The sequence below is a fragment of the Pseudogymnoascus destructans genome (assembly GCF_001641265.1).
Source record: "Pseudogymnoascus destructans isolate 20631-21 unplaced genomic scaffold scaffold_13, whole genome shotgun sequence".
Taxonomy (NCBI): domain Eukaryota; kingdom Fungi; phylum Ascomycota; class Leotiomycetes; order Thelebolales; family Thelebolaceae; genus Pseudogymnoascus; species Pseudogymnoascus destructans.
This window is the reverse complement of record NW_020167532.1, coordinates 495,521-519,400: the sequence shown is the minus strand read 5'-3', so window position 1 is coordinate 519,400 and position 23,880 is coordinate 495,521. Positions and strand designations below refer to the sequence as shown.

The following is a 23,880-nucleotide window of genomic DNA, read 5'->3' as shown; positions in this document are numbered from 1 at the left end:
AGGAATGGATGCATCTGAGGCTAAACTACTTTTGTCATAGCGGCTCGTTCGACCACCAAACCAGATCTGGCCCTTGCGTAAACTTGCCGGCAAGCTGTCAGTCATTCTGGTGAACGAAGCATATCTATCCCCACGTAACAACAACTTCCTCCCAAGGAACCAACTTGGCACCGGGTGCACTGCAACACTTATACCTCGTCATATTTTCTAGTCAACTCTACCATTAGGCCTTCCGTTGGACAAGGCCTTCCGATACAGAGGGAGAGCTGTGCACAAAAGCCAAAATGGACCATGAGGCACAGAAAGAGCAATGGGGTGAGATGGAGGACCAGGATGGGATCCGTCTCAGTTGGAATGTTTTCCCCAGCTCGCGCATGGTGAGTGAATACCTCAAATGCTCATGGCTGGAGATTTGACAAGAAATAGGAAGCTTCAAGACTCGTTGTCCCGATAGGCGCATTGTATACCCCTCTGAAGGAGAAGCCAGATACGCCTCTCCTCCAATTTGAGCCTGTTACTTGCAAGCCTCCTTGCAGAGCTGTTCTTAATCCCTTCTGGTGAGCTAATTATCATTATTATCGTACGAATCGTAGTTAACTGTTAAAATAGTCAAGTTGATGTGCGAGCGCGTCTTTGGATCTGTCCATTCTGTCTCTCACGCAACGCCCTCCCACCACACTATAAGGATATCACGCAAAATGCCATTCCTCCGGAGCTTCACCTCACGAACACTACCATCGAATACCGACTCTCCCGACCTGCCCCAAGGCCGCCAGTTTTTCTTTACGTTGTGGACACCTGCCAAGAAGAAGACAGTCTTTCCGCGCTGAAGGAGAGCCTTATTATGAGTCTCAGTCTTTTGCCAGAAAATGCCTTGGTGGGCCTTATTACGTACGGGACCATGGTATGTGATTAGCTCCCCTCTATAAATTACCGCCGTCTAATAGCTACTAGGCTCAAGTACATGAGATTGGGTACACAGAGTGCGCAAAGTCATACGTTTTCCGAGGAAGCAAAGACTATTCGGCAAAGCAGGTACAAGAAATGCTAGGTCTGCTTTCCGCAGGACTCAGGCCCGCAATGCAACAGCAGCAGCCCGGTAGGCCTGCGCCAATGGGGCCAGCTTCGCGATTCCTTCAACCTGTCCAGCAATGCGAATTTCAGCTTGTTAAGGCCCTCGAGCAATTGCAGAAAGATCCATGGCCAGTATCCAACGACCGGAGGAATCTGCGTTGCACCGGTGTGGCTTTGAGCGTAGCTGTGGGTCTCATGGAAACATCGCTTCAAAATGCAGGAGGACGAATTATGCTTTTCGTGGGTGGACCAGCAACTGAAGGCCCAGGACTGGTAGTCGGGCCAGAGCTAAAAGAGTCAATCCGATCTCACCACGATATTGACAGGGACCAAATCAAATATTACAAGAAGGCATTGAAGGTAAGAAGCTGCTGCGATCTTCTCAAGTCCATGGGCTAATTTTTCCAGTTTTACGATAACTTGGCCAAACGTACTGCACATAACGGCCATGTCATCGACATCTTCGCGGGTTGTTTGGATCAAGTTGGATTACTTGAAATGAAGGGGCTCGCAAGCTCAACTGGTGGATATATGATTTTGACTGACAGCTTTACGTCGTCTATGTTCAAGCAGTCCTTCGTTCGGGTGTTTGAAAAGGATGCAAACGATAACCTTTTGATGGGCTTCAATGCGTCCCTTGAAGTCTTGACGACAAAGGAACTGAAGGTGACGGGCCTAATAGGACATGCGGTTTCCATGAACAAGAAATCCACGTCAGTCGGTGAGACAGAGTGTGGCATTGGAAACACATGTTCTTGGAAGATGTGCAGCATAGATCCAAGCTCCAGTTACGGTATCTACTTCGAAATTGCTAACCAGGGTGGCCCGGCTCAACACCAGCAAACGCCACAGAAGGGGATGTTGCAATTCCTTACATACTATCAGCATTCGTCAGGCCAGTTCCACTTGAGGGTGACTACAGTGGCCCGGAACCTGAGTGGCCCTGCTGGCGACCCAGCTATTGCGCAATCCTTCGATCAGGAGACTGCGGCAGTCTTAATGTCAAGAATCGCTGTCTTCAAGGCGGAAGTTGACGATGGCCCTGACGTACTGAGATGGGTGGATAGGATGTTGATACGCCTATGCTCTAGATTTGCGGATTACCGAAAGGATGATCCATCATCCTTCCGCCTGGAAAAGAACTTCACCCTATACCCACAGTTCATGTTCCACCTTCGCAGGAGTCAGTTCCTTCAGGTGTTCAACAATTCGCCCGACGAGACTGCCTTTTACAGGCACGTGCTGAACCAGGAGGACGTCAGCAACTCGTTGATTATGATTCAGCCAACTCTGGACTCCTACACCTTCGATCAGGATGGCAGCCAGCCGGTCTTGCTTGATTCTACCTCGATCCAGCCCACACACATTCTCCTTCTCGATACCTTCTTCCACATTCTCATCTTCCACGGAGAGACGATTGCAGAGTGGAGGAAAGCTGGTTACCAGGAGCAAGAAGGTTACGAGAACTTCGCAACCCTCTTGGAGGAACCGAAGGAAGATGCAAGGGTACGTTTTCCGATGACTGTCGTTAAACTCTTGACTATGATGCTAACGATATTTAGGAACTGATCACCGATCGATTCCCCCTTCCCCGTTTCATTGTTTGCGACGCTGGAGGCTCCCAGGCTAGATTCCTCCTCTCCAAGCTTAACCCCTCAACGACCCATACGACTGGTTCATATGGCGGGGTTGGCGCAACAAACGCCCAGACGATTTTCACCGACGACGTCTCTTTGCAGACATTCATGGATCATTTGATGAAGTAAGTAGAATAGTCTCCGATTATTAAGTTACATGCTAACACAATACTCTTTAGGTTAGCGGTCAGCGGCACGAACTGAGAAAGCATAAATGGCATGAAAGGCAGGCAGGCTGAGGGAATTAGATTATCCGTTCCGGCAACTACTGGCGACATCAAAATCGATTCTGTAGTAACTGAAGAATTGCAAACCAAAGATTAGTCAAATAGGAAATATAATGGGAATCAATGTTCATTGTTTGAAGCGTATCGTATTCGTGCGGCCCGACCCAAATGTGTGAGAGACAGTGTAGGCAAGAATTGATTGCAATTTTCACTACTGGATATCTATTTTATTTAATTTATGAGCACATTAAAGACGCGTCTCCTGGTCCATACTACAGGTTGAAGCTTGATTTTCCTATCATAGTTATCCTCTTCACACTCACAACCATCAATGAGATCAGAGTCTTGTCCTGAGTACTCGAGTACTTGTGATATTCGCCTATTCCCAACTTAGTCTAGCCCTGCATTCGGAAGCGTGGCCTGACTTCAAAATTTGTTGCTGCCCCAGGCATCAGTTGATCGCTTATTCTACTCTAGCGCAGCCCACAAACCCTAACAACCAAAACTTTCGAGTGAGAAGACGACGACGACTATCAAGAAACCACCAGTAACGACCCATCGCCCAACGACGACACGATGGTAAGCCCATTCCATTCCGAACCCGACTGCATTCAATCTCCAGAACCTTTTCTATTCCACACGCAACTCCCCCCTCTCGACAAACCCAGTTCCATGGCGGGAGGAGAAGAGGAAGAACAATTGGCGAGAGAAGAAACACACAGACGGATGGGCAAATGAGACATGATCATGAGCAACGCTGACCACCGTCCCTACAGGTTCGATACGCAGCCACCGAAATCCACCCGGCGAAGTCGGCTCGCGCGCGCGGAGCATACCTCCGTGTGTCCTTCAAGAACACCCGCGAGACCGCCCAGGCCATCAATGGCTGGAAGCTCGAGCGTGCCGTGAAGTTCCTCGAGAACGTCCAGGAGCACAAGGAGGCTGTTGCCATGAGGAGGTACGCCGGCGGAACCGGTCGCGCCGCCCAGGGTACGTTAATATTATCCCCTCTTGTGGTGGAGAATTCTGTTGCAGGAATATTTTGCGGAGCAAGGGACTGATTGATGTATAGGCAAGGCTTTCGGTGTCACCCGCGCCCGCTGGCCCGTCAAGTCGGCCGAGTTCCTCCTCGGTCTCCTCAAGAACGCTGAGGCCAACGCCGATACCAAGGGTCTCGATACCGGTAACCTCGTCGTAAAGCACATCCAGGTCAACCAGGCACCAAAGCAGCGCCGCCGCACATACCGTGCACACGGTCGCGTAAGTAGCCCCTTGTATCCCGGCATCAGCAAGCCAGGAAAATCAAAGCAATAAAACTGACTGTCCACTTTCTAGATCAACCCATACATGTCGAACCCCTGCCACATCGAGTTGATCCTGACCGAGAGCGAGGAGGTTGTGGCCAAGGGAGAGGCCGTCGAGGGACGCGAGGTGCTGCACTTGAGCTCGAGACAGCGTGGGGCCCGCCAACGCGCGGCCATCACTGCTGCTTAAGTTAGAGTAGAAAGAGAATTTTTCCAAGAACGGGGCTGGGATTGTGAGTGAGGCGCAATGACTTGGGCTGGGTGCGTTCCAGATCAAAGGTCTGTGTACTTCAGTAGCATATGGCAGGGTATTGGTCACGCATATGAGCTCGTTTTGTTCCTTTTTTGGGTGTGTGTTTTTTGTGACGGTGATTGCTGTGATTGCGATTTGTGACTTGTTGGCTTTCCCTTTTTCCATGCAGATGCAGGGGTTGTGAACTGCTGTATAGCCTTGTCTAAGAATACAAATCGACAGCCACAAATCGGCAAGAACAACAAAAGGTAATGTTATTCCTTATTCCAAGGTACCGTATCCGCTCGCTCACCTGAATGATTGGAGCCCAACAATCGTATCTCACAAGTTAGGTATTCCAAGGCAAAGTATTCTTTAATCGCTTTGTATTCTTTCCTATACACAGTAATACCAACTATATCCACTCCACATTCCTTATCATCTTCGGAACACTTTCCTCGTCACCATCCTTCCCCCCCCCCCAATTCCTGCCCCCCATACATCCAATCCAATACCTGCCCATCACCTTCCCAACCCATGTCCTGACGTGCTCAGCGATAAAACCACTCCCAGCGCTAATTTGCCTGCTGGAGGTCTTCTCGCAGATTAGCTACCTGGTGCAGACGCGTTACAATTCGTTGGAGGGATGACCCCACACGCGAGCAGGTTGTGTGGATGACACGAAACGCAAATGGTGGATCTGGCGGGTAGGGCCCAGCTCGCCATCGTGGGGGGATCGGATTGGTATTTTGGTATCGACTCCCAAGAAAGGGGATGTTATTGAAGGCAGAGATGTCACGGGATGATACAGCAGTAATATATCTCAACGCAGACAAGGGCGTAGCATTTATTCCGCTAACTATCCATCATCAATCATACCCCCATCAAACCCCAAAACGCCCCCATCTACCCATCCCTATCGCCATCTAATCCAAACCAGGCATCTCATCAAAGATACCACCCACAACGCAATCTAACTCCCCACCATCTATTCCAAGCCCATCCATCAAACCATCTAATCGTCACGCACCCCTCAGCGCCTCAGCGCGCCAATCCCTACTCTCCACCCCCGGCATCACACACGCTGCATGCCGAAGCTTACTCTTCTTACTAACACTAACCGCACTATCCGTCGACCCAAAACTCGACGTCCTCGTAATCCCCGTCGCAGTCCTCTTCAACCTCGTCGGCGGCGACCAAGCCCTCAACAAGTCCCCCGCTGAATGCCGATCCTCGGCTTTGAGCTCAATATCGACAACGCTATCAATGGCCTCCTCATTATCGCGCGCCGAGGCGCCGTCAAGGAAGGGTTCGAATGCCCAGCAGGCCTCGAGGCCGGGGAGGAAGACGGGGGAGGAGGCGAGTTCGGACCAGGAGAGGTAGTCATTGCACATCCCGATATAGAGGTCGAGGATTTGTCCGTTATGATCTAACGTCGCGCAGTGCGCGGTCAGGAAATCCATGTCATAGAGACTACTATCGATCAAGTTGGGGGGGAGCTGGCGAAGCATGGGGAGTCCCGTGACGTGCTCGGCGTCGCAGATCTTGGCGACTAATGGCATCCATGGGCGGCCTTTGAGGAGGCTTCCGAATTCATTAGAAGTAGCTGTGACGAACGAAGCGCTGTCGTGGCCGGGGACGGCGACGACGCGGTGGAGACCACGTGAGAGGACGCGTTTGTAGGCCATGGTGTTTTTCTCGAACGGGAAAGGTTGCGAAGCCGTAGGCATGAGGGAGATATGCACCGTCCACGCCTTCGCGCGACTAGAGCGCCCGGAGTGGGACGAGCGTTGAGAGGAGCGCGAGCGTTGAGAGGAGCGCGAGCGTTGAGAGGAGCGCGAGCGTTGAGAGGAGCGCGAGCGTTGAGAGGAGCGCGAGCGTTGAGAGGAGCGCGAGCGTTGAGAGGAGCGCGAGCGGCGAGAATGTGGTTGCCGCGAAGGGGTCATGGAGGGGCGCCGCGAGATGGCGTTCTCGATGCGGCGGGGCTGGGAGGTTAGGCCGTCTACACGGTCCTCGAGGGTCATGGATGCGTCGTCCAGATCGATGATGCGGCTTTGGACGGTGCGGATGTCGTCCTGGGTTGCGTGGCTGGTGTCCATGAGTGCGTCTATGTAGTCTTCGTGGTAGCGGGTTCGTCTATCCAGAGCGCTGAAGTGCTGCCATAACCCCTCGATCCCGCGGTAGACATTTCTGATTTCCGAGTCGGCGTCGAAGCGGCCCTTCTCGTTGTGTTCTTCCAAGGCGCTCACGCGGACGGTCAGGTGGTTTTTAGCTTCCCGCTCTCTCTCTAGGAGTTTCTCTAACAGCACGATGCGCGCCCGCATCGTCTCGACCTCCTCCTTATCCGCCAGGTTCTCCTCAGTTGGGGCGGTGAGGTGGTAGACGGCGAGGTGGCCGCAGTTACATGAGCTGCCGGGTGTGCATTTGTTCAGGGAGAAGCCGACGCAGGCACAGCGCTGGCCGCGGACCTCGGGGTGGAGAAGGAGGTAGCGGCACTGGCCTTGTGGGAGGGGCGTTTCATCGCCGTGGCTGGTGGTGGACTGGGGCCGGTGGACGGGGCTGGGCGGGTGGGACATTATGATTCGTGGAAGAGTTGCTTAAACAAACCGATTCTATGGCTCCAGAGCCCGAGTTGATGGTCCATATGGTATATAAACAGCGCCGGCGGTGGTGGTGATAGTAGAGCTTGGTAGTCCTCTGACGGCGAGAGTAGTAGTCCTTTGGTATGTCCTGGCAGCAGGCTGGGGAACGGGGCGTATGTATGTATGGCGTGCTGCTGAAAAATGGAAAGTCCGTCCGTATCTTTGAAGGCGGACGTGCCGAAAGATAAGGGAGATATCAGATACGGTGGGCGTACAATGATAACCAGGACCACCGGTGAAAGCCACGAGTTGCAGAGACGACGAAGATAGTCGGGGAAACAGGGCATACACAGCTACATATATAGATTCTCTGGTGGCGGGAGATGTGTATATATGTATGCGATGTGAGTTAGTGGTGGTGGGGTTTGTGGAGTTTGTGGAGTTTGTGTAAAGCGGGATATCAGGGCGGACCGTCTATTAAGGTATAAAACGCTCGGGAATAGACGGCGGGACGAATGGGTAGTGTACAGAGAAGTACGTCGCGGCCAGCCGGGGCGAAGTGGACCACAAGGAGTTGAAGGGGATGGATGGGATGGATGGGATGGGGTGGGTGAGAGGGAATGAATTGAGGGCAGGAGGCGGCGGGGGAGCGGGAGACGGTGATGAGGCCAACATGAGACGGGGGGGGAGGGGGACGAGGGAAGGGGGGGACGAGGGAAGGGGGGGACGAGGGAGGAGGGAGGAGGGAGGAGGGAGGAGGAGAGGGAGGAGGAGGAGGGGGGAGGAGGGACGAGGAGGAGGGAGGAGGGACGAGGAGGGACGAGGAGGAGGGAGGAGGGACGAGGAGGGACGAGGGACGAGGGAAGAAAGGACTGACAGTGAGGGCCGAGAGGGGGAAAAAAAGTGTGCAACGTTATACTGTACACAGTTCTATGTATGGTCTTTGTGGATTTTTAGTTGGGATTGGGAGGGGGAGGGGGGCGGGAGTGGGAGTGGGAGTGGGGAGTGGGAGTGGGAGTGGGAGTGGGAGTGGGAGTGGGAGTGGGAGTGGGAGTGGGAGTGGGAGTGGGAGTGGGAGGGGGGGGAGGTGGGAGGGGGGGGTGGGAGTAGTGAAGGAGGAGAAGGGAGGATGGGGAGGATGGGGGGGAGGATGGGAGAGGAGGATTGGGGGGGTGTAGAGGGGGAAAGCGGGGAAAACGGGGAAAACGTGGGAGGATCGAGTGGGATGTGGTGTGGGCGTGGGAATAGGGAAAGGGGGCGGGAGTGGAGTAGTGTAGTTACAACGGGGGTTACAACGGGGGTTACAACGGGGGAGTGATTGATTGAATGGTGATAGAATCACTCCCACTCTATTACGATGTGGCCAATCACAGCACAGGCTGTGGCAGATGTGTCTGGCTTTTTACTACGTTCGGCGGAGTAAAGTATGGCAATGTACAGAGTACATCAGGCGCGGGATGAGACACCTTTCTTTACTTCTTGTGTTCCACCCACCCCCACTACTGCACAGCTGTATACACCCCCCCCCCCCCCCCAAAAAAAAAAAAAGGGACAACAGCCACTTTCCCGTCCAACTAGCCCCACGGGACGACCCGGCCGGTTGTTCCTCCGTTTGAATCAACAGAAAAAAGCTGCGTCTCTTGCTTAGTCAGCCAGATGGCCATGTGTGGTCACATGGTGCATCACGTGGTGCATCACGTGTAAATCCAACCACCAACACACTCGGAGCCTCATTTCCATCCAGCTCTGACATCTACTTTGTTCATGTGCCAAATTAGGAACAACAGTTTTGTCGTACTAAAATGTCCATTGATTCTATTCAATCAATGCGCCTACTTCCTATTGATACCCAGCTTCGCCTATTAGCGGGCTTGCACAATATCAAGTTACGCCTGCTACCCAGCCGTCACAAGACCAACAAATCCTCACCCACCCGCTAAGCGCGACCTCCCTCCCATTGTCCAATTCTATTGTCCCCGCTTCCCAGCCGCGCGTGAGTGGCTAGCCGCCATTATCACAATGGGAATATCAAAAGCCTCAAGACCCTCACAATGTTGGAAACGGGGCACACAATACGCCATTGTAAGTCATGAGTGAAATCTATACTCGACCTCGAGTCTGTGAGGTAACTTTTCTCCTTCTTCTCCTTCTTCTCCTTCTTCTGCTTCCCCCCAGCTTCGTTTTTATATTGACCCCGGATTTCTCATATTCGACTCGATTTTTCCAAACTTGCAAACATTCGGACTGCGTCCATTGATAACCTACTTTCTGATTCCCATTCTCAAATTTCTCCTGCGTCGCCCAACCGTCACATACCTGTTCTTCCCAATTTTCCTCTCAGTTCCTGGAAACTCGCCTCGCCAAGATGTCCGAAGGACCAGCTGCTTCGGGTGTGGACAAGAAGAAAGTTGTGGTCATCGAGTATGACAAAGTGCAGGGGACGTACCTGGAGCTCGGCTTCTGGGACGATGATATCGGCGCCGAGAAATACGCCGAGCTGTGGGTCCACCCCTATCCGAAGCCATATGAGTGAGCCCTTCTAACAATCCCCAGCCTCAACAAGGGCCGAATCCGCGAGGAACCCTGCCTGGACTTCGACGGCAACCTCCTCCGCATCCATGGCCAACCCGACACCGCCATCCCCCTGAAGAACGAGACGTACGAAACCCCGTATCCGAGATCATCTGTCTCACCTACTGACCTGGACCCCCACAGCATCTTCCGGTGCTACTGCACCTCCGACCTCCAGAACTGCCGCGCCTGCTTCATGCGGAAGCGCACCGTCTTCGCCGAAGGCCGCGCCCAACTCGCCCGCTTCGAGGGCCACGCCGCCAAAGCTGCCGCCCGGCACTTCAAAGCCAAGGCCGGCGTTCTGGAGGCCGAGGTCACGACCCTCAATTCCTCTCTCCGAGAGCGCGACGCCGAGCTCGAAGCGTCCAAAGCCCAAGTCCTCGCCCTCAAGGACTTCATCGCCAACCGGTTCACGGGTGCGGTCCAGTCTCTCGGAGCTGCCCATCCCGTGGCCGAGTTCCAGCAGGCTGCGGACGCGTTCGAGAAGGATGGCGGCAACGTGGGTCGAAGCACGCAGCTGGGCGCCTTCGGGCTTCCAGCAGAGCGTGCTCCCACGGCCGGCGGCTGCAGTGTTGGTGGTGGAGTGCTGTCTGGGTCTCCAGGCAGCGATGGGGATATCACCGATTCGGACGATGAGGATGTCCAAGACGGCCTTGCTCGCAAGCGCCGTCGGATTTCCTCTGCCGGTCCGTCTCGGCCCCCCACCTCCACTGCCGGCAGCAGCAGCAGCCGTCGTCGCCCCTCCTATTCCCTCGGTGCTCGTCGCAAGCATCCCGTTCCTTCTTCTTCTCTCTCGGTGCTCGCGGTACCCGCTAGCTCGGGACCCGAGCAGCCTCTCATCCGTCGACGCAAGCTTCCGGCCTCCGCTGCTTCTGCTCTCGCGGTTCCCGCTAGCTCGGGGCCCGAGACGCAGAAGCCGGTCGGTCGCTCGTCGTGGAACTCACGGAGCGCGAAGCTCGATCTCGATGCGGTGCCGATGGTGCCGATGGCTTCGATTGCTGCGGCTGTGGCGGAGGAGACTGCCGTCCCTGCTGCTTCCAGTTCGCGGAAGCGCAAGGCGACTTCTCCTCCTGCCGACACCGAAGCTGGGCCCTCCGATTCCCAGGAGCCCAAGTCCGCCTCCGCCGACGCCGACACCGACGGCTCCGACTCCGATTCCGACTCCGATTCCGACTCCGACACCAACACCCCCTCACCCCCAACCAGGCGCATCACCACCTGGACCGAGCACGAGAAAACCTGCCTGATCGCGGTGATGTTCTCCCACGCCGCCGCGGTCAAGGAGGGCCGCCATCGCGCGGTCTACGACACTGTGCTCTGGGCTGTCATCCGGAGGCAGTTGATGGCCGAGCACGGGATTGATCGGGGTGGACAGGCGTGTCGGATGACATGGAATCGCGGGCTCCGGAAAAAGACGGGGCTGGATGAGAGGTTGAGAAGGGACCCGAACAGGATGGCAACGAGCTTGCAGAAGAAGACTGGGCAGTGAGGGTGGTGGGGTTGTGGGTTGCTGTTGCTGAGTCTGGATTGTTTTTGTTGTTTTGTGATTTTTGTGATTTTATGGTAGTGGTGTTTCGGTGCTTGGTGCTTGGTGCTTGGCGCTTGGCGCTTGGTTTTTGCTGTTTTTGTGGATGGTGACCGTTCTCACGTTTTGTCTTGTGGTTTTTCCTTTTGTTTTTTGCTTTTATGACAAGTGCTGTCTTTGCGTCTGCGAGTGATTTTTTTATGCAATAATTGTATCCAGACTCGGGTGTTTTGCAATTGCTTTTTTATATGCCTGGATTCAGATGAATTGAACTGATTTTAAATTTACAAATAAATATGCAATTGTGAAATATCATAATGAATAAAAAAATCACTGTGAGATTACCATAAAACCATTAAATCCCTCAGCATGGATGTTTTATATCAACTCCATTTTAGCAGAGTTAAATGGCTTAGTTCTCGCAGCGCACGCCATGGCTCGTTCGACAGATCCTGCTCCGCTCCGCATCGCAGGTATACAAGGATCCGGAACTGACAGAGAAGCTGCTGGGCACAGCAGGATTAGCTGCAAACCGTCTTCATCGAGCCTGGCGGACTGTCCGTCGACCTGCAGCGTGGCCACGCATTGAGTCTGGTCGAGGAGAAAAGCCCGTTGTCGTACTTCGATCTCGTGGCTAGCATGATCGAGGCAACTGATCACTCTAAAGGGGAATGGGACATGCAAAATGTACGAGTCTGTCATACTGCAGGCCCCGCGCAATGGCCCCGCGGTGCATTGCTTTGCATCAGCGTGGGATTAATCAGGCATTACCTTCCATTTCTGCATCCTTATCTGCCACTGTCTATTAGATCACATGAAAACTACAGTTAAACAGACCTTGACGTGCCTTTCGTGAGCTGGGCCTTTGGCACGGAGTGTAACGTCGTCGGCCAAGAAAATTAGTCTCGGAGGGTGGGATATTGGATCTGCAAAAGTATCGTTGCACTAGATTAGATATTGCGTCAACAAATCAAAAATTGCGACTACTATATCATTTTGTCCGAACAAAGAATGTTGGTGGAGGTCACCAGCCACATATCAATGCTTATCCCAACTTCAATCAAAGAAGCACAATTTGTCTACTAACTGCCACTGAACAACCATAAATTCACGGAAGCACACCACAAGTAGAAGACACTATAACCACCGAAATCAAGCCTATCAAGCTCTGGGGCCGCGGCCCCAATCCACCAAAGGTTGCCATCGTCCTCGCTGCTCAAATTCCCAAGTCAAAGAACCTGCATACCTCGCCATCAACCCCAACGGCCGCGTTCCCTCAATCCACGATCCAAACACCGATCTGACCCTCTGGGAATCCGGTGCCATCATCGAATACCTTATTGAGAAGTACGATTCGGGTAGAGACCAGATAATCTGCCCGCTTTGTGAGTGCATTCCTGAGAACATACCGGAGAAAATGAATCCCCATCCCAGGCTGATCTGACTGTTGATGTAGTTGACGCGCAGTACGCCCGTCAGTGCTTCGTATGTCGGGTGGATCCCAGCTATTTCAGCCTTGTCCCCAACGACCACTAGCTTCAAAATTACCACCCTTCATTCTTTACACCTCTCCTGACACTTCAATTATCACCCAAAGATATTGCTATTTATACTTTGGATATATCCACTTAGCCAGCTATCCACTTCCCTTGGGGACGAGAGGTGACATAGCAGCACATATCAGAGCGCCTGCGACTACTGCCTACCTGCCAGCTCAAGCAAGGCCAACGGCTCGATAAGACACAATGGCGACCGGCGACATGGACATCGACATGGATATCGGCCAGGACTACTCGAACCTCGACATAGAACAAGTATGAAAGCCATACTCATCCAACAACTGATGTCAAGCTATGGAATTACACGCTGACATGTGCCAGGACCCCCATGATTTCAACCAGATTGAACTTCACCCCGACCTCAGCGCTGCGCCCATATCAACCAACCCGACAGATTCAGATTTGGCGGTTGTTATCCCGCATAAAATACACCTGCGCGGCTTGGATGACCTCACCACGAAGGATATCAAATCATTCGCGACGGAGTACTCCACTGGCCAGCCTCTCGAGAGGGTTGAATGGATTGATGATACCTCCGCAAATATAATCTACCAATCATCCGAAGCCGCATCGGCCGCTCTCCAGGCTTTCGTTGTCACAGACCAGCTCCCGGCAGCTCATTCAACACTGGACATGCTCCCAGCCAAGCCATTCCCCAATTTCCCCAACGCGCGCTTGATGGTCCGACTGGCGGTTGAAGGTGACAAGAAGCAACCAGGCGCACGGGAGCGAAGCCGATTTTACCTCCTCAACCCAGAACATGAACCCCAAGAGCGCCATCCAAGAGATGACCGTGGCAGGAGGGGCGATGGAAGGAACCGGTCTCGTCGCGAACACTACAGACGCAGAGATTACGATGACAGGGAGCCACGGAGGCGCGGTGATGACTTTGATGCAAGCATGTACGATGATGAACCTTCGCCACCTCGAGGCTCAAGGGAACCCGAATCGGAGTCTGGAACTACTTCTTCTGGCTACAGGAACCAGCGGAGCCAAAGGGTGCGGTTTGCAGGTGCTGGAAAGGAGCTGTTCCCGGCGAAGATCAGTTCAAGAAGCAACGGAAGGCTGCGCAATCGCAGCGCGTCTCCGATGCGTGATAATGAGGGGGATCTGATACTCGACGCGAGACCTGCTGGCGGGCGTGATGGCCGTGCTCGAAGTGCCAACGATGGCGGTGCGAATCGTCGCAAGGCGCAGCTCATCAAGGAGAGACTCAGGGCATCTGCATCTGAGCCACTGGAGCTGTTTCCTCAGAAAGCTGGCGCGAGGGCTGGTGGAAATGATGCGGCGGATTCTACAGCTGATCTCTTTGCACACAGGCTTCGAATTCCCATGCTGGATGGCGCCAGCGACAGGTTACCAGCAAAACCAGACTTGATGTCCAGGATATCGAAGCCCGGTGCATCTGATGCTGATGGCCAGCCGAGCTTCAAAATCAAGGGCACGGCGAGGCAACCTGTGCAGGATGGGTTTTCGATCAAGGGAATGGCGGCATCGGGGCAGGAGCACAGGGAGCTCTTCCCGGGGAGGGCGGGTGGGAATGCGGGGAAGGAGTTGTTTGCGGATAGGCTGGAGGGGCGGGGTGGGAGGAGGCAGAGGGCGGAGGATACATTCCGTTGAAGCATTGAGAGGCAGTGCGTGCTAGGAGAGAGTATTTTTATGATAGCCACATGGCACTGCATGGGTGATGGATAGTTGATATATACCCAATAGCACAAACAACACTACTCTGACCACTAGTCTATTGAATTATGCTTGATTTCAAATTTGATCGTGTATGTGCTGCTCCTGGCATCTTGAAGGAGTTATGTTACTATAGAAATATACAAGTGTAGTTTAATAGGGTGCGATATATACCATGATATAGACCATGATATAGACCGTGATACTGACATTGTTCTGTGTTACATACAATAGCAACAACTTGGGACGATGATAAGCTTCAGGATAGAAGACTGTGTTGATTAAATCTCCATGAAATGTGCTTAACTGTAGTATCCAAAATCGGATGCTGTGTACACAGAAAGTAAATAGAGTGGGACACTGCCCTGGCCCTGGTATTCTACCTCGTGTACTGTGCTCTCGAGGGACTCTGAATTGAGTGAAAACTATATAGCTTCTTTCGGGCTCGGAGTTGTCTTTGAGCGTACTTCTGGGAATCCTCGGTGGGAAGGAGCAACCCATGGGAGTCTGGAAATCCTCGATGGGAAGGAGCAACCCCTATGAGAGTCTAGAAATCCTCAAGAGGAAGGAGCAAAGGAGCAACCCAGGGGAGCTTAAGATATAGCGCGGACCTTAAAATTGTTAAAATGTAATGGTGTAAAACTACGTTAAATATAAAAGTTGAGCTTCTTGAAAACCATCCCGGATTAGTCTGCTAAGTATGCGTGTAATTGCTCACTACAATATGGGGTGTCCAGCAACCCAGTTAACTGGGGGTGAATACTCACAACACCCACAACCTCATCCACAACAACCTCCAAAAGTTGCAAAACAACACACACCACCACTCTATGAACACTATAACACCACGAATAACATTCACATCAACATAAAATGGTCGGGCATTTCCAATTTCCCCCCTGGGGTTCACCATTCCTGGACGCAGGCCACACAAACACACCCTCCTCGTCCTGGCATTCTGAACGTGGACTAAGCCCCCACATGAGAGAGCTTGACCACACCGTGTACAACCCAACCGCAGACCAGCTCGCCGAAACACTTAAAGTGATCATGATGACGAATGGAACCCGTGAGCCTGTCCCAGCAGAGTACAATTCGTGTATCATGCAGGTGCTCGAGGGTTATAATATCAATCTACTTGAACTCCAGACAAAGATAAAGGAGCTTGGGGAGGCAAAGAAGGAGAAAGAGGAGACGGCCATGGAGCTTTGGCACAAGACGCTGGAGTGGAAGGAAGAGGAGAGTAGGTATAAAACCGAACTTAAGAAGTTGGAGGTTATACTGGCTAAAACGCCACGGGGTATGGAGCTGGTGGCTATGGCGAGATCGCAGAGTGTTCTACGCAGAAATAGAAAGAAGGCCGAGGTCAAGAAAGCGGAAGACAAGGGACAAGCGGACAAACCGGACGGCGAGTATGTTCCGAGACGTCTAAGACCAGGTGAGTGAACAAAGCCGGGGTTCTCATCAATAGAATTTTGGAACCTTGAAACTGACAATACTCTAACAGGCTTCAACATTCTGGTGCCCAACTTTGCAGAGAAGAAAGATGCTGCACTAACCAAGTCATTCATGCCACGCTACCGTGCAAACTCTCTATCCATGGGATTTGGTTCCGTGTCCCCACCAAGGCCACAACCCGAAGAAGTTGAAGAACCTGCAAAGGGAAAAGGGAAAAGGACGATGCTGGGAAAACTAACCCATGCCGGAAAGAAGAGCGCACTTCGCCTTTTCCACGGTGGTCAGTCACCCAAGAAAACCTCTGAGGAGTTCCCCGACAAGTCGCCGAAGAAGTCACCCGAGAAGTCTTCGCCGAAAAAGAAAAAGAACGAAGGCATCGTGCCACACAACTATGAGGATCAGATGTGTACGGGTGATTTCAACCTCCATCCAAATGCAATCCGCAGCACCCGGAGCCTCTGGGGACACTTTGGCCGTAGCTCGAACGTTAACCTGGCATTCATGGGTGGTGACGCTGCTCGAAGCGCCCCTTCTGGGCCACCAAAGCTGAAATCGCCAAAGAAACTGAAACACAAAGCCAGTGTGTTTGACTTCGAAAAATCACCAAGGAAACTAAAGCACAAAGCCAGTGCCATTGATATTGAGAAATCACCAAGAAAACTGAAGAACAAAGTCAGTGCGATTGACCTCGAGACGGCAGCTGCCGCAGCCAGGGCGGCCACGAGAAGAACGGCATGGCTATTGCCAGAGGACGATGAGAATGACCTGGAGTATGCTTGATCGGATGTGGAGAAGGAGAGATGTGGAAGTACCGTACAAAATATACCCGGGATGGAGGGAGGATGAGGATGGCGCGGTTGATATGAAATCCCAAGGAGCTTGATAGGGTGGGTGGAGAGGGTCTGAGGATGATGCAGGCAGAGACGATATCCAAGCAGCTTGACAAGAGGGAATGAACCAGATATGAGAGGCTACGAATGCCAAATTTCGCTGACGAATGTTGCTTTTAATATACGAATATGATGACTGACGTCTAACGTTGCACCTACTATGGCATCTTCCGATTTTTCCGCGATTATCCCACGTGACAACACACTATTTCGATGTTTTCGACTTCCTTATTCTCTTTCCACATCTTGGCTACTATCCTTACCCCACAAATGATGGCGTCGCGGGGTAATCCGTCTCATATTTAGAGTAGGTTATAGTAGGTCAAATCTGGGGATGCATTGCAACCGCCGATCATTCTATATTAATTCTCTTGGCTTAGAACGACGTTCTTCACCAAGGGGGCTCATCGCCAATTGCTGGCTGTGTTTTTTTTTCCAACGTTCGTTTGTAACGATCGCCTGAGGTCAACCCCATCAGTCTTTGGATCAGCTAGCAGCCTATATTGCAACATATTCCCTTAGTCTGCCAATTGCTACTCTGGGATTGCCCTTAATCTATTCTGATATTAAGTTTTAAAACTGCCGCCCCTTGCGTACGCGAGGCCTCACTTGATCGTCTATTCATTATAAGACGTGGACAATATCTCGAATCGAGGACGCATATATGCCCTCCGTTGACAACAAAGTTCATGACTCCATAGCCCGGATGCGAATAGGCTCCGGCATATTCGTTCAGTGATAATGATGGAGGTGTCGGATAAATGGGAACAGAAGGATAAAGTCGTTCTCTAGCCTGCGGGACCCCGCAACTGCATCGAATATTTCATCAAGTAGAGTTCGAGTATCATTGCGAACTGGACCATTTTCGGTGAAGCTAAAACACTGTTCCTGTATAATCTTGGCTCTTTGCTCTTGATCGATCTGATGCTCCAACTGGTCCGTGCATTCTCACCCCGCATTCCGCATCTACCCCTCCCCCCACGTCACGACCCCAATTACACCCTCACGTTATCTACAACATGACAAAGATGGACCATCCCATATTGTTTTTCTCGAGCAAAGCTGTTTCTTCCATGCTACCCTGCAAGGACACCAAAAAAAGTGGCTTCCATCTCCCCATCCTACATCCATATCACTAATGTAGGTAGTCAGTCCCCTTTTCTTGGCGAAAACTCGTGACACCAGGGCTAGTGAGCATACGCAAGCTTCGGGCAGTGGACTCCGGACTTCGCCTTTCGCCGTTGACAAGGTTATCACTCTTGTCTCCATCGTTCGGGGAGCGTACAGTCCCTACAATCTGTACACTCCCTGCCCTCCATCATCACTCAAAGAAAACCCAGAAGAAAAAAAAAACCACCACCACACGCAAAAACCAAACTTCAACCCTCAACATGCCTCACAACATCCCCCCCCCTTCCCCCCTCCTCCTCACCCTCACCCCCCTCACCCAATCCACCTTCACCCCCTACGGCTCCGTCCTCTCCAACCCCCACCCCAACATCATCCCCTCCTCCGCCCCCCCCCCCCCGACGCCATATCCGCAAACCAAGGCACCGCCCTCAAATACCCCGACATAACACCCCTCACCGACCTCTACGCCTCCGCCCCCAGCCGCCGCCCCTCCCGGGCCACAATCAGCATGTTCGTCTGCGCGCCCCGGGCCCTCGCCGCCCCAACCAGCGCCAGTGGCGGGCTACCGACTTTTCCAGTTGAGATCCTAGAACGCCATCCCTTCACCACCCAGACGTTCGTCCCACTAGGCCTCTCCGCCTCCTCAGCCGATGTCCGCTACCTCGTCATCGTCGCGCCTTCCCTCCCCCCCAGCTCCGGCGGTCTACTTGCCGCTGACCCCGCGGCCCGGCTACCGGGGAAGAACTTACCGGATCTGAGTAAGATGGAAGCGTTCAGCGCGAGGGGGGATCAGGGGGTTACGTATGCGCCGGGGACGTGGCATGCGCCGATGGTGGTGCTGGGGGAGATGGTGGGGTTTGTGGTTGCGCAGTTTGTGAATGCGGTGGGGGAGGAGGATTGTCAGGAGGTTGTTTGGAATGGGGAGGGGGGGGAGGGAGCGGTGATTGGGGTTGCGGTGCCGGGGGTGGGGGGGAGTAGGTTGTGAGGGGAGGGAGGTTGGTTGGAGGTTAGTTGATGAGGCGGGTGTTGGGCCGGTGAGGTGGTGAACGTGAATGTTCGCTCTAGGCTCATGTGTCTATCACAATTGGTGTGGGCGCGGCTGCATTGGATCCAACAGCCCGCGCCGGGTGAACTATCATCGCTGGCCAAATCATCATGTATATACAATACAATACAACACCTGATGTAACAACAACCACTCACCGCACCCCCCTTCCCACCAACCCGGACACAAAGCGTTAAAAGGTTATCCCCATCCCGTGTCAGCCTGTAGCCTACCGCCCTCCCTAGCGCGTGGGTTGCCTGTCCCATACCGGTCGTGTAACCCTGGAGGCACGAATGGGCGCCTTGTCACATGGTGGGAGGGAGCGGTTGGATTCCCCGATTTCGGGTTGTGCGTGTGGTGTGCGTGGGTGTGTGGGATTTGTCTGTTTTGGGAACGTTTGGAATGGATGGGCGGTGGGTGGTGGTGTTGGCCGTCACGGAGATGGAGATGGAGATGGATGGAGATGGAGATGGAGATGGAGATGGAGAATGTGATTTTCTGGGTGTCTCAGTACCCCTCATCTTCCGTAGGTAAAAGAAAGCATGGTGGTTTTAATTAGATTTTGTTTTGTCCCGTGTGTCGGAAATAGCCGCTCTCTGTGCAGGGAGCAATATTGTTGTCTTACTGAGATGGGGATATCCGTGATGTAGGAAACTGTTGGTTGAGTAGGTTCACATGTTTCGTTTCCCTGTTGTGCTGAAAGCGACAGGGGAGAAACATGTTAGGCACCTATCGTTCTCAAAACCAGGGTGATGGATAATCCACATCCATGTAGACGGACAGACAGACAGACAGAAGAGCTGGAGACAGAAGATTATTTTTCTTCAAACAGACATAAATTAATTCATTATATAATAGACGTTAACACGTTAATTCAACATCTCATCCCCTAATAATCCGCAAATCCAAAAAAGTAATCCCTGGGTATCTATCCATCCATCATAAAAAGTCCAACCACCAAAAAATAAACAACGCCGTCACGCCGCACTTAGTATCAAGGTTGGCGTGCGTCTTGGATCCCGAGATCCAGTAAATACGGCACAAAATATACCCATCCATCCCATCCATCCCATCCTAGATGCCCTTCTATACTCCCTTCCCACGTAAATGCAGATGATATCTCCCTTCTCCGCCAGGGATAAATGAATAGCGCCTAAAAGCAGCCTTCTGCAAACTCCCAATTCCCAACTGACTGATGACGTATATTTCCTAACCAAGTACTGAGGCAATATTCATACGGTTCGCAGGACTCTCAGGCGTCCTCACTGAGAGCCTCGATAGTGACTGTATTGGTGGCAGCTGCACCGACGCCACCGCCCGCTCCTGCAGCATACGCGGCTGCGCATCCGAGTAACTCGGCCTGTACTTAGACTGCTGTGGCGGCGCACTATCATACCACCTGCTCGTTGGCGGCGCATACGGCGGCGGGTGGTTTGGCCGCGGTGCGAATTTCATCCCCTGAGCGTAGCGTGACGAGAAAGAGTGATTCTGGGCGTCTGATTGCGAGTTGTAGCTGCTAGATGGGAAATGCAGAATAGGAAGACTCTGTCTCCTGTCGTCTGCGGAGTGGCCCGCTGGCGGGGGGAGAGAGATGATAGGAGATGGCTGGCCACGGGGAGAAGTAGAGTGGCGAGATCCGGAGTCCGAGACGAGGGAAGGCGGGTTGCTGACTGATTCCGCGCGCGAGGATTCAGAGACCACCGGAGAAGGGAGGGACTGATCGATGTGCCTCCGTCCCGGGGAGTAAGGCGAGGTGATAGTTAGTGGCTGGTGATGATGACCCGAGTGGCGCGAGTACGACTCCATCTCCTGCGACTCCTCATAGTCCTCCTGCGCACGCGACGACGTCCCCCTCCTCACCACCAAGCGGCGCCTGCGATTCATACTCCCATTCCACCAGTTCTTGACGGCGTTATCGCTGCGGCCGTGCAGCCGCCTCGCGATCTCGGCCCAGCGCTTCCCGATCTCGGAGACGAGGCGCTCGATGAGGAGGCCCTCGTCGGGGCTGATCGGCTCGTGGTTCAGGGTGGGCTTGAGGTTTTGGTGGTAGCGCTCGCGGCACTGTTTGGGGGATCGGGAGTTGATGAGGGAGGCGATGCGGACCCAGTTGAGGGGACCTTGGGTGTGCACGAGTTGGGTGAGGTAGCCGTCTTCGGCTTGAGACCAGGGCCCGCGTCGGTGGGACGTCATGCTGGGAGGAGTAGGCCAGGCCAGTCTGTTTTGGAGAGGATTCCTTTAATCGGATCGCGGTGGTAAGTGTAGGCACGTTCAGGTCCGTGGCGTATGGCGGTTACTATATATACTCCGAGAAGCCAGCAGGTAGACTAGTGAGTAGTAGTGACCAGGTGAGAGCCGGTAGTTGGAGTGAATCCCGCGTCTCTTCTGAATATCCGTGGAGTGGGATAATGAGCAAGGTGATATATATTAGAGTTAGGAAGGCGCAAATATGACAAAGCTGTTGGTGCGGGTAGATGGACAAACTGGTCGGGAGGGATTTGGGGGGGCGGGCGGTGGTCCTTATAAGTGGATTCGACGAGTGCGGAAGGGTTGGCTGATGGAGGAGGATGTCTTGACCGGCAGAGGTGGGTGTGCGGCTGAGTGGGGTGGGACAAATATTGTCAGGGAGGGCTGGTTCTTGTCACCTCTCAACTTTGTTCGACACTCTCTCGATGGAGACGAGGCAAGATAACGTGGAGATGGGAGATATTGGTAGTTTGATGGGGGTGGTGGTTTCTAGGAGCGGCAATAGGCAGAGGAGAGTTTTATAGAGCGAGGGAGTAGGGATGTCGGTGAGGGCGAGGGTGAGGGTGGTGAGGGTGGTGAAGGAGTTTGATGCAGGCGATGCAGGTAAGATAGAGCAAGGTGGGAACGATGGTGGAAGAAGAAGAAACGAGGGGGGGAGGTGGGGTCGGAGAGATGGTTGAGGATGTGAGGCGTGAGATGGGGTTGTTGTTGTTAAGGGCGGTAGTTTAGTTTGATGGGGATAGCCGATCGGTAGTTTAGTTCGATGGGGATAGTCGATCGAGTATGGTAGTGAAGGAGGAGGGGGGGAGGGGGGGAGGAGGGGGAGGAGGGGGAGGAGGGGTGGGAGGGGTGGGAGGGGGAGGAGAGAGGGGAGGGGGGGAGGAGGGGAGGAGGAGGGGGGAGGGGGGAGGAGGGGGAGGGGGGAGGGGGGAGGGGGGAGGGGAGGGAGTGGGGAGGGAGTGAGAAAAGGGAAGGTAAGGGTAGGTAGGAAAGTGCCATCCCATAATACCAAACAATACGCATACAAGATCATAAATACCCATACCCATACCCATACCCAACCCTATCCAACCCATATCCAACCCATATCCAACCCATATCCAACCCATATCCAACCCATATCCATACCCATAACGTGGTTGTGGATCCAGCCTAGCGGGCGACTAGCGGGCGAGGCGACGGCCAATGTACCGTAGCGGCAGAGTACTCCGGACCAGTAGAAGTGCGTACCGAGCGAGGCTACTAAACACTAAACACTACTACACTACTGAACACTACTAAACATTACTAAACACTAAGTTACTACACTACTCAACACTACTAAACATTACTAAACACTAAGTTACTACACTACTGAACACTACTGAGCACTACTCAACACTACCAACCACTAAACACTAAGTTACTACACTACTCAACACTACTAAACACTACTCAACACTAAGTTACTACACTACTCAACACTACTCAACACTACTCAACACTAAGTTACTACTAAACACTACTAAACACCCTACCCTACCACCTGCAACACTCGAGTACCACTACTGTACCCTACCTAAGACTGAAACTGAGACACCACCACCAACTTCCCCACGCGAGCTGCACAACAGTATCGTGTCGTACCTTGGGTCGAGAATTGTTAACAGGGGACCCATGTACGTAGTTCCACCTCGACGCTGTTTTCAAAAGTTGCGAGAAATAATAATCTATCCATGACATTACTCGGGGTTTTATTGGACTACTCCACTACAAACTCGTACATACAGATATTAATCCAAAGTACGAGTAGATCTCCGTTCCCTCGGTCATTACATCGACCATTACACCACCCATCCCGCGGGAGAGTACATTGACGTCCGCAAGGGGTTGTCGCACATCACCTACATAGAATAGATATCGACATGGACATATATAGACATAGACATGGACATATATAGACATATATAGACATGGACATAGATAGACATATATAGACATGGACATACATAGACATGGACATAGACATGGACATAGACATACATGGACATAGACATACATGGACATAGACATACATGGACAAGACATACATGGACATAGACATACATGGACATAGACATACTTCCCCTCCTTCCCCTCCTTTCCCTCCTTCCTTTCCCTCTCCTCCCACACAACCAGCTGACTTGCTTGCCTGCCCATGGCCATCACAATCCACTCCCCCTGCTAGCCTGACATCTCAACAATGGCCCTACCCCCGCTAGTCCCCCTCTAGCTAGCGTGCCTAGACCGAACGGTTTGTCCTCCGTAAGCCGCTGCAACGTCCAACTCGTGGCAGCCGGGTCCATCAGAGGGCCCCCGTCCTCGTCATGTGCCGTGCTTCCGTTCTATAAAAAAACGGTAAATGAAAAACTATACCCTGTAATTTGACCGTCATGAAAATTCTACCCCTGTTGTGATCAATAACCCACCACGTGATGCTTACCGCCAGCTCGTCCAAAGTGATAATTGTACAACACTCGCCTGACTGCTACCTCTTCGCCGTCCTGATATGTGGGAGGCATCAGAGAGGTTAATAGGGGGGTATAGGGAGGGGGGTAGGTATAGGGAGGGGGGTATAGGGAGGATAGGGAGGGGGCTTACGGGCAGCAAAGGCTGGAGGAAACGGTGGGCGTCACGTGGTGACTTATTAATCACGACAGGGTAGAATTTTCATTGCGGTGGAATTACAGGGTATAGTTT

At 52.8% G+C, this 23,880-nt stretch overlaps 10 protein-coding genes across 10 annotated transcripts; 8 read left to right on the top strand and 2 right to left on the bottom strand.

The window, feature by feature from the left end:
• Positions 1 to 103: 103 nt before the first annotated feature.
• SEC23 (GTPase-activating protein S23) lies at positions 104 to 3,057 on the top strand. Its single transcript, XM_024468978.1, has 7 exons — positions 104 to 377; positions 427 to 557; positions 610 to 904; positions 955 to 1,434; positions 1,483 to 2,580; positions 2,637 to 2,836; positions 2,891 to 3,057. The coding sequence occupies exons 1-7, from the start codon at positions 285 to 287 to the stop codon at positions 2,913 to 2,915; spliced, it is 2,322 nt and encodes a 773-aa protein (XP_024323405.1). The 5' UTR covers positions 104 to 284; the 3' UTR covers positions 2,916 to 3,057.
• A 413-nt stretch (positions 3,058 to 3,470) lies between these two features.
• On the top strand, positions 3,471 to 4,584 carry RPL17 (60S ribosomal protein L17). The gene is made up of 4 exons (XM_024468977.1): positions 3,471 to 3,517; positions 3,715 to 3,928; positions 4,011 to 4,198; positions 4,274 to 4,584. The coding sequence occupies exons 1-4, from the start codon at positions 3,515 to 3,517 to the stop codon at positions 4,430 to 4,432; spliced, it is 564 nt and encodes a 187-aa protein (XP_024323408.1). The 5' UTR covers positions 3,471 to 3,514; the 3' UTR covers positions 4,433 to 4,584.
• Positions 4,585 to 4,741: 157 nt separating this feature from the next.
• On the bottom strand, positions 4,742 to 7,050 carry VC83_05354 (uncharacterized protein; the record flags this gene model as incomplete). Its single annotated transcript, XM_024468976.1, has 1 exon — positions 4,742 to 7,050. One exon carries the CDS (start codon positions 7,048 to 7,050, stop codon positions 5,497 to 5,499), a length of 1,554 nt encoding a protein of 517 aa, XP_024323407.1. The 3' UTR covers positions 4,742 to 5,496.
• Positions 7,051 to 8,812: 1,762 nt separating this feature from the next.
• VC83_05353 (uncharacterized protein) lies at positions 8,813 to 11,439 on the top strand. The gene is made up of 2 exons (XM_024468975.1): positions 8,813 to 9,555; positions 9,610 to 11,439. Exons 1-2 carry the CDS (start codon positions 9,422 to 9,424, stop codon positions 11,114 to 11,116), a joined length of 1,641 nt encoding a protein of 546 aa, XP_024323402.1. The 5' UTR covers positions 8,813 to 9,421; the 3' UTR covers positions 11,117 to 11,439.
• A 146-nt stretch (positions 11,440 to 11,585) lies between these two features.
• VC83_05352 (uncharacterized protein) lies at positions 11,586 to 12,591 on the top strand (the record flags this gene model as incomplete). Its single annotated transcript, XM_024468974.1, has 3 exons — positions 11,586 to 11,709; positions 12,382 to 12,537; positions 12,587 to 12,591. The coding sequence occupies 3 exons, from the start codon at positions 11,586 to 11,588 to the stop codon at positions 12,589 to 12,591; spliced, it is 285 nt and encodes a 94-aa protein (XP_024323401.1).
• Positions 12,592 to 12,897: 306 nt separating this feature from the next.
• Positions 12,898 to 14,331, top strand: VC83_05351 (uncharacterized protein; the record flags this gene model as incomplete). The annotated part of the gene is made up of 2 exons (XM_024468973.1): positions 12,898 to 12,966; positions 13,033 to 14,331. The coding sequence occupies 2 exons, from the start codon at positions 12,898 to 12,900 to the stop codon at positions 14,329 to 14,331; spliced, it is 1,368 nt and encodes a 455-aa protein (XP_024323404.1).
• A 936-nt stretch (positions 14,332 to 15,267) lies between these two features.
• VC83_05350 (uncharacterized protein) lies at positions 15,268 to 15,840 on the top strand (the record flags this gene model as incomplete). Its single annotated transcript, XM_024468972.1, has 1 exon — positions 15,268 to 15,840. The coding sequence occupies one exon, from the start codon at positions 15,268 to 15,270 to the stop codon at positions 15,838 to 15,840; it is 573 nt and encodes a 190-aa protein (XP_024323403.1).
• Positions 15,841 to 15,963: 123 nt separating this feature from the next.
• Positions 15,964 to 16,632, top strand: VC83_05349 (uncharacterized protein; the record flags this gene model as incomplete). Its single annotated transcript, XM_024468971.1, has 1 exon — positions 15,964 to 16,632. The coding sequence occupies one exon, from the start codon at positions 15,964 to 15,966 to the stop codon at positions 16,630 to 16,632; it is 669 nt and encodes a 222-aa protein (XP_024323253.1).
• A 1,668-nt stretch (positions 16,633 to 18,300) lies between these two features.
• Positions 18,301 to 19,578, top strand: DAL3 (Ureidoglycolate lyase). The gene has a single exon (XM_024468970.1). It carries the CDS (start codon positions 18,382 to 18,384, stop codon positions 18,856 to 18,858), a length of 477 nt encoding a protein of 158 aa, XP_024323254.1. The 5' UTR covers positions 18,301 to 18,381; the 3' UTR covers positions 18,859 to 19,578.
• A 169-nt stretch (positions 19,579 to 19,747) lies between these two features.
• VC83_05347 (uncharacterized protein) lies at positions 19,748 to 21,963 on the bottom strand. Its single transcript, XM_024468969.1, has one exon. The coding sequence runs from the start codon at positions 21,106 to 21,108 to the stop codon at positions 20,128 to 20,130; it is 981 nt and encodes a 326-aa protein (XP_024323251.1). The 5' UTR covers positions 21,109 to 21,963; the 3' UTR covers positions 19,748 to 20,127.
• Between the last annotated feature and the right edge of the window lie 1,917 nt (positions 21,964 to 23,880).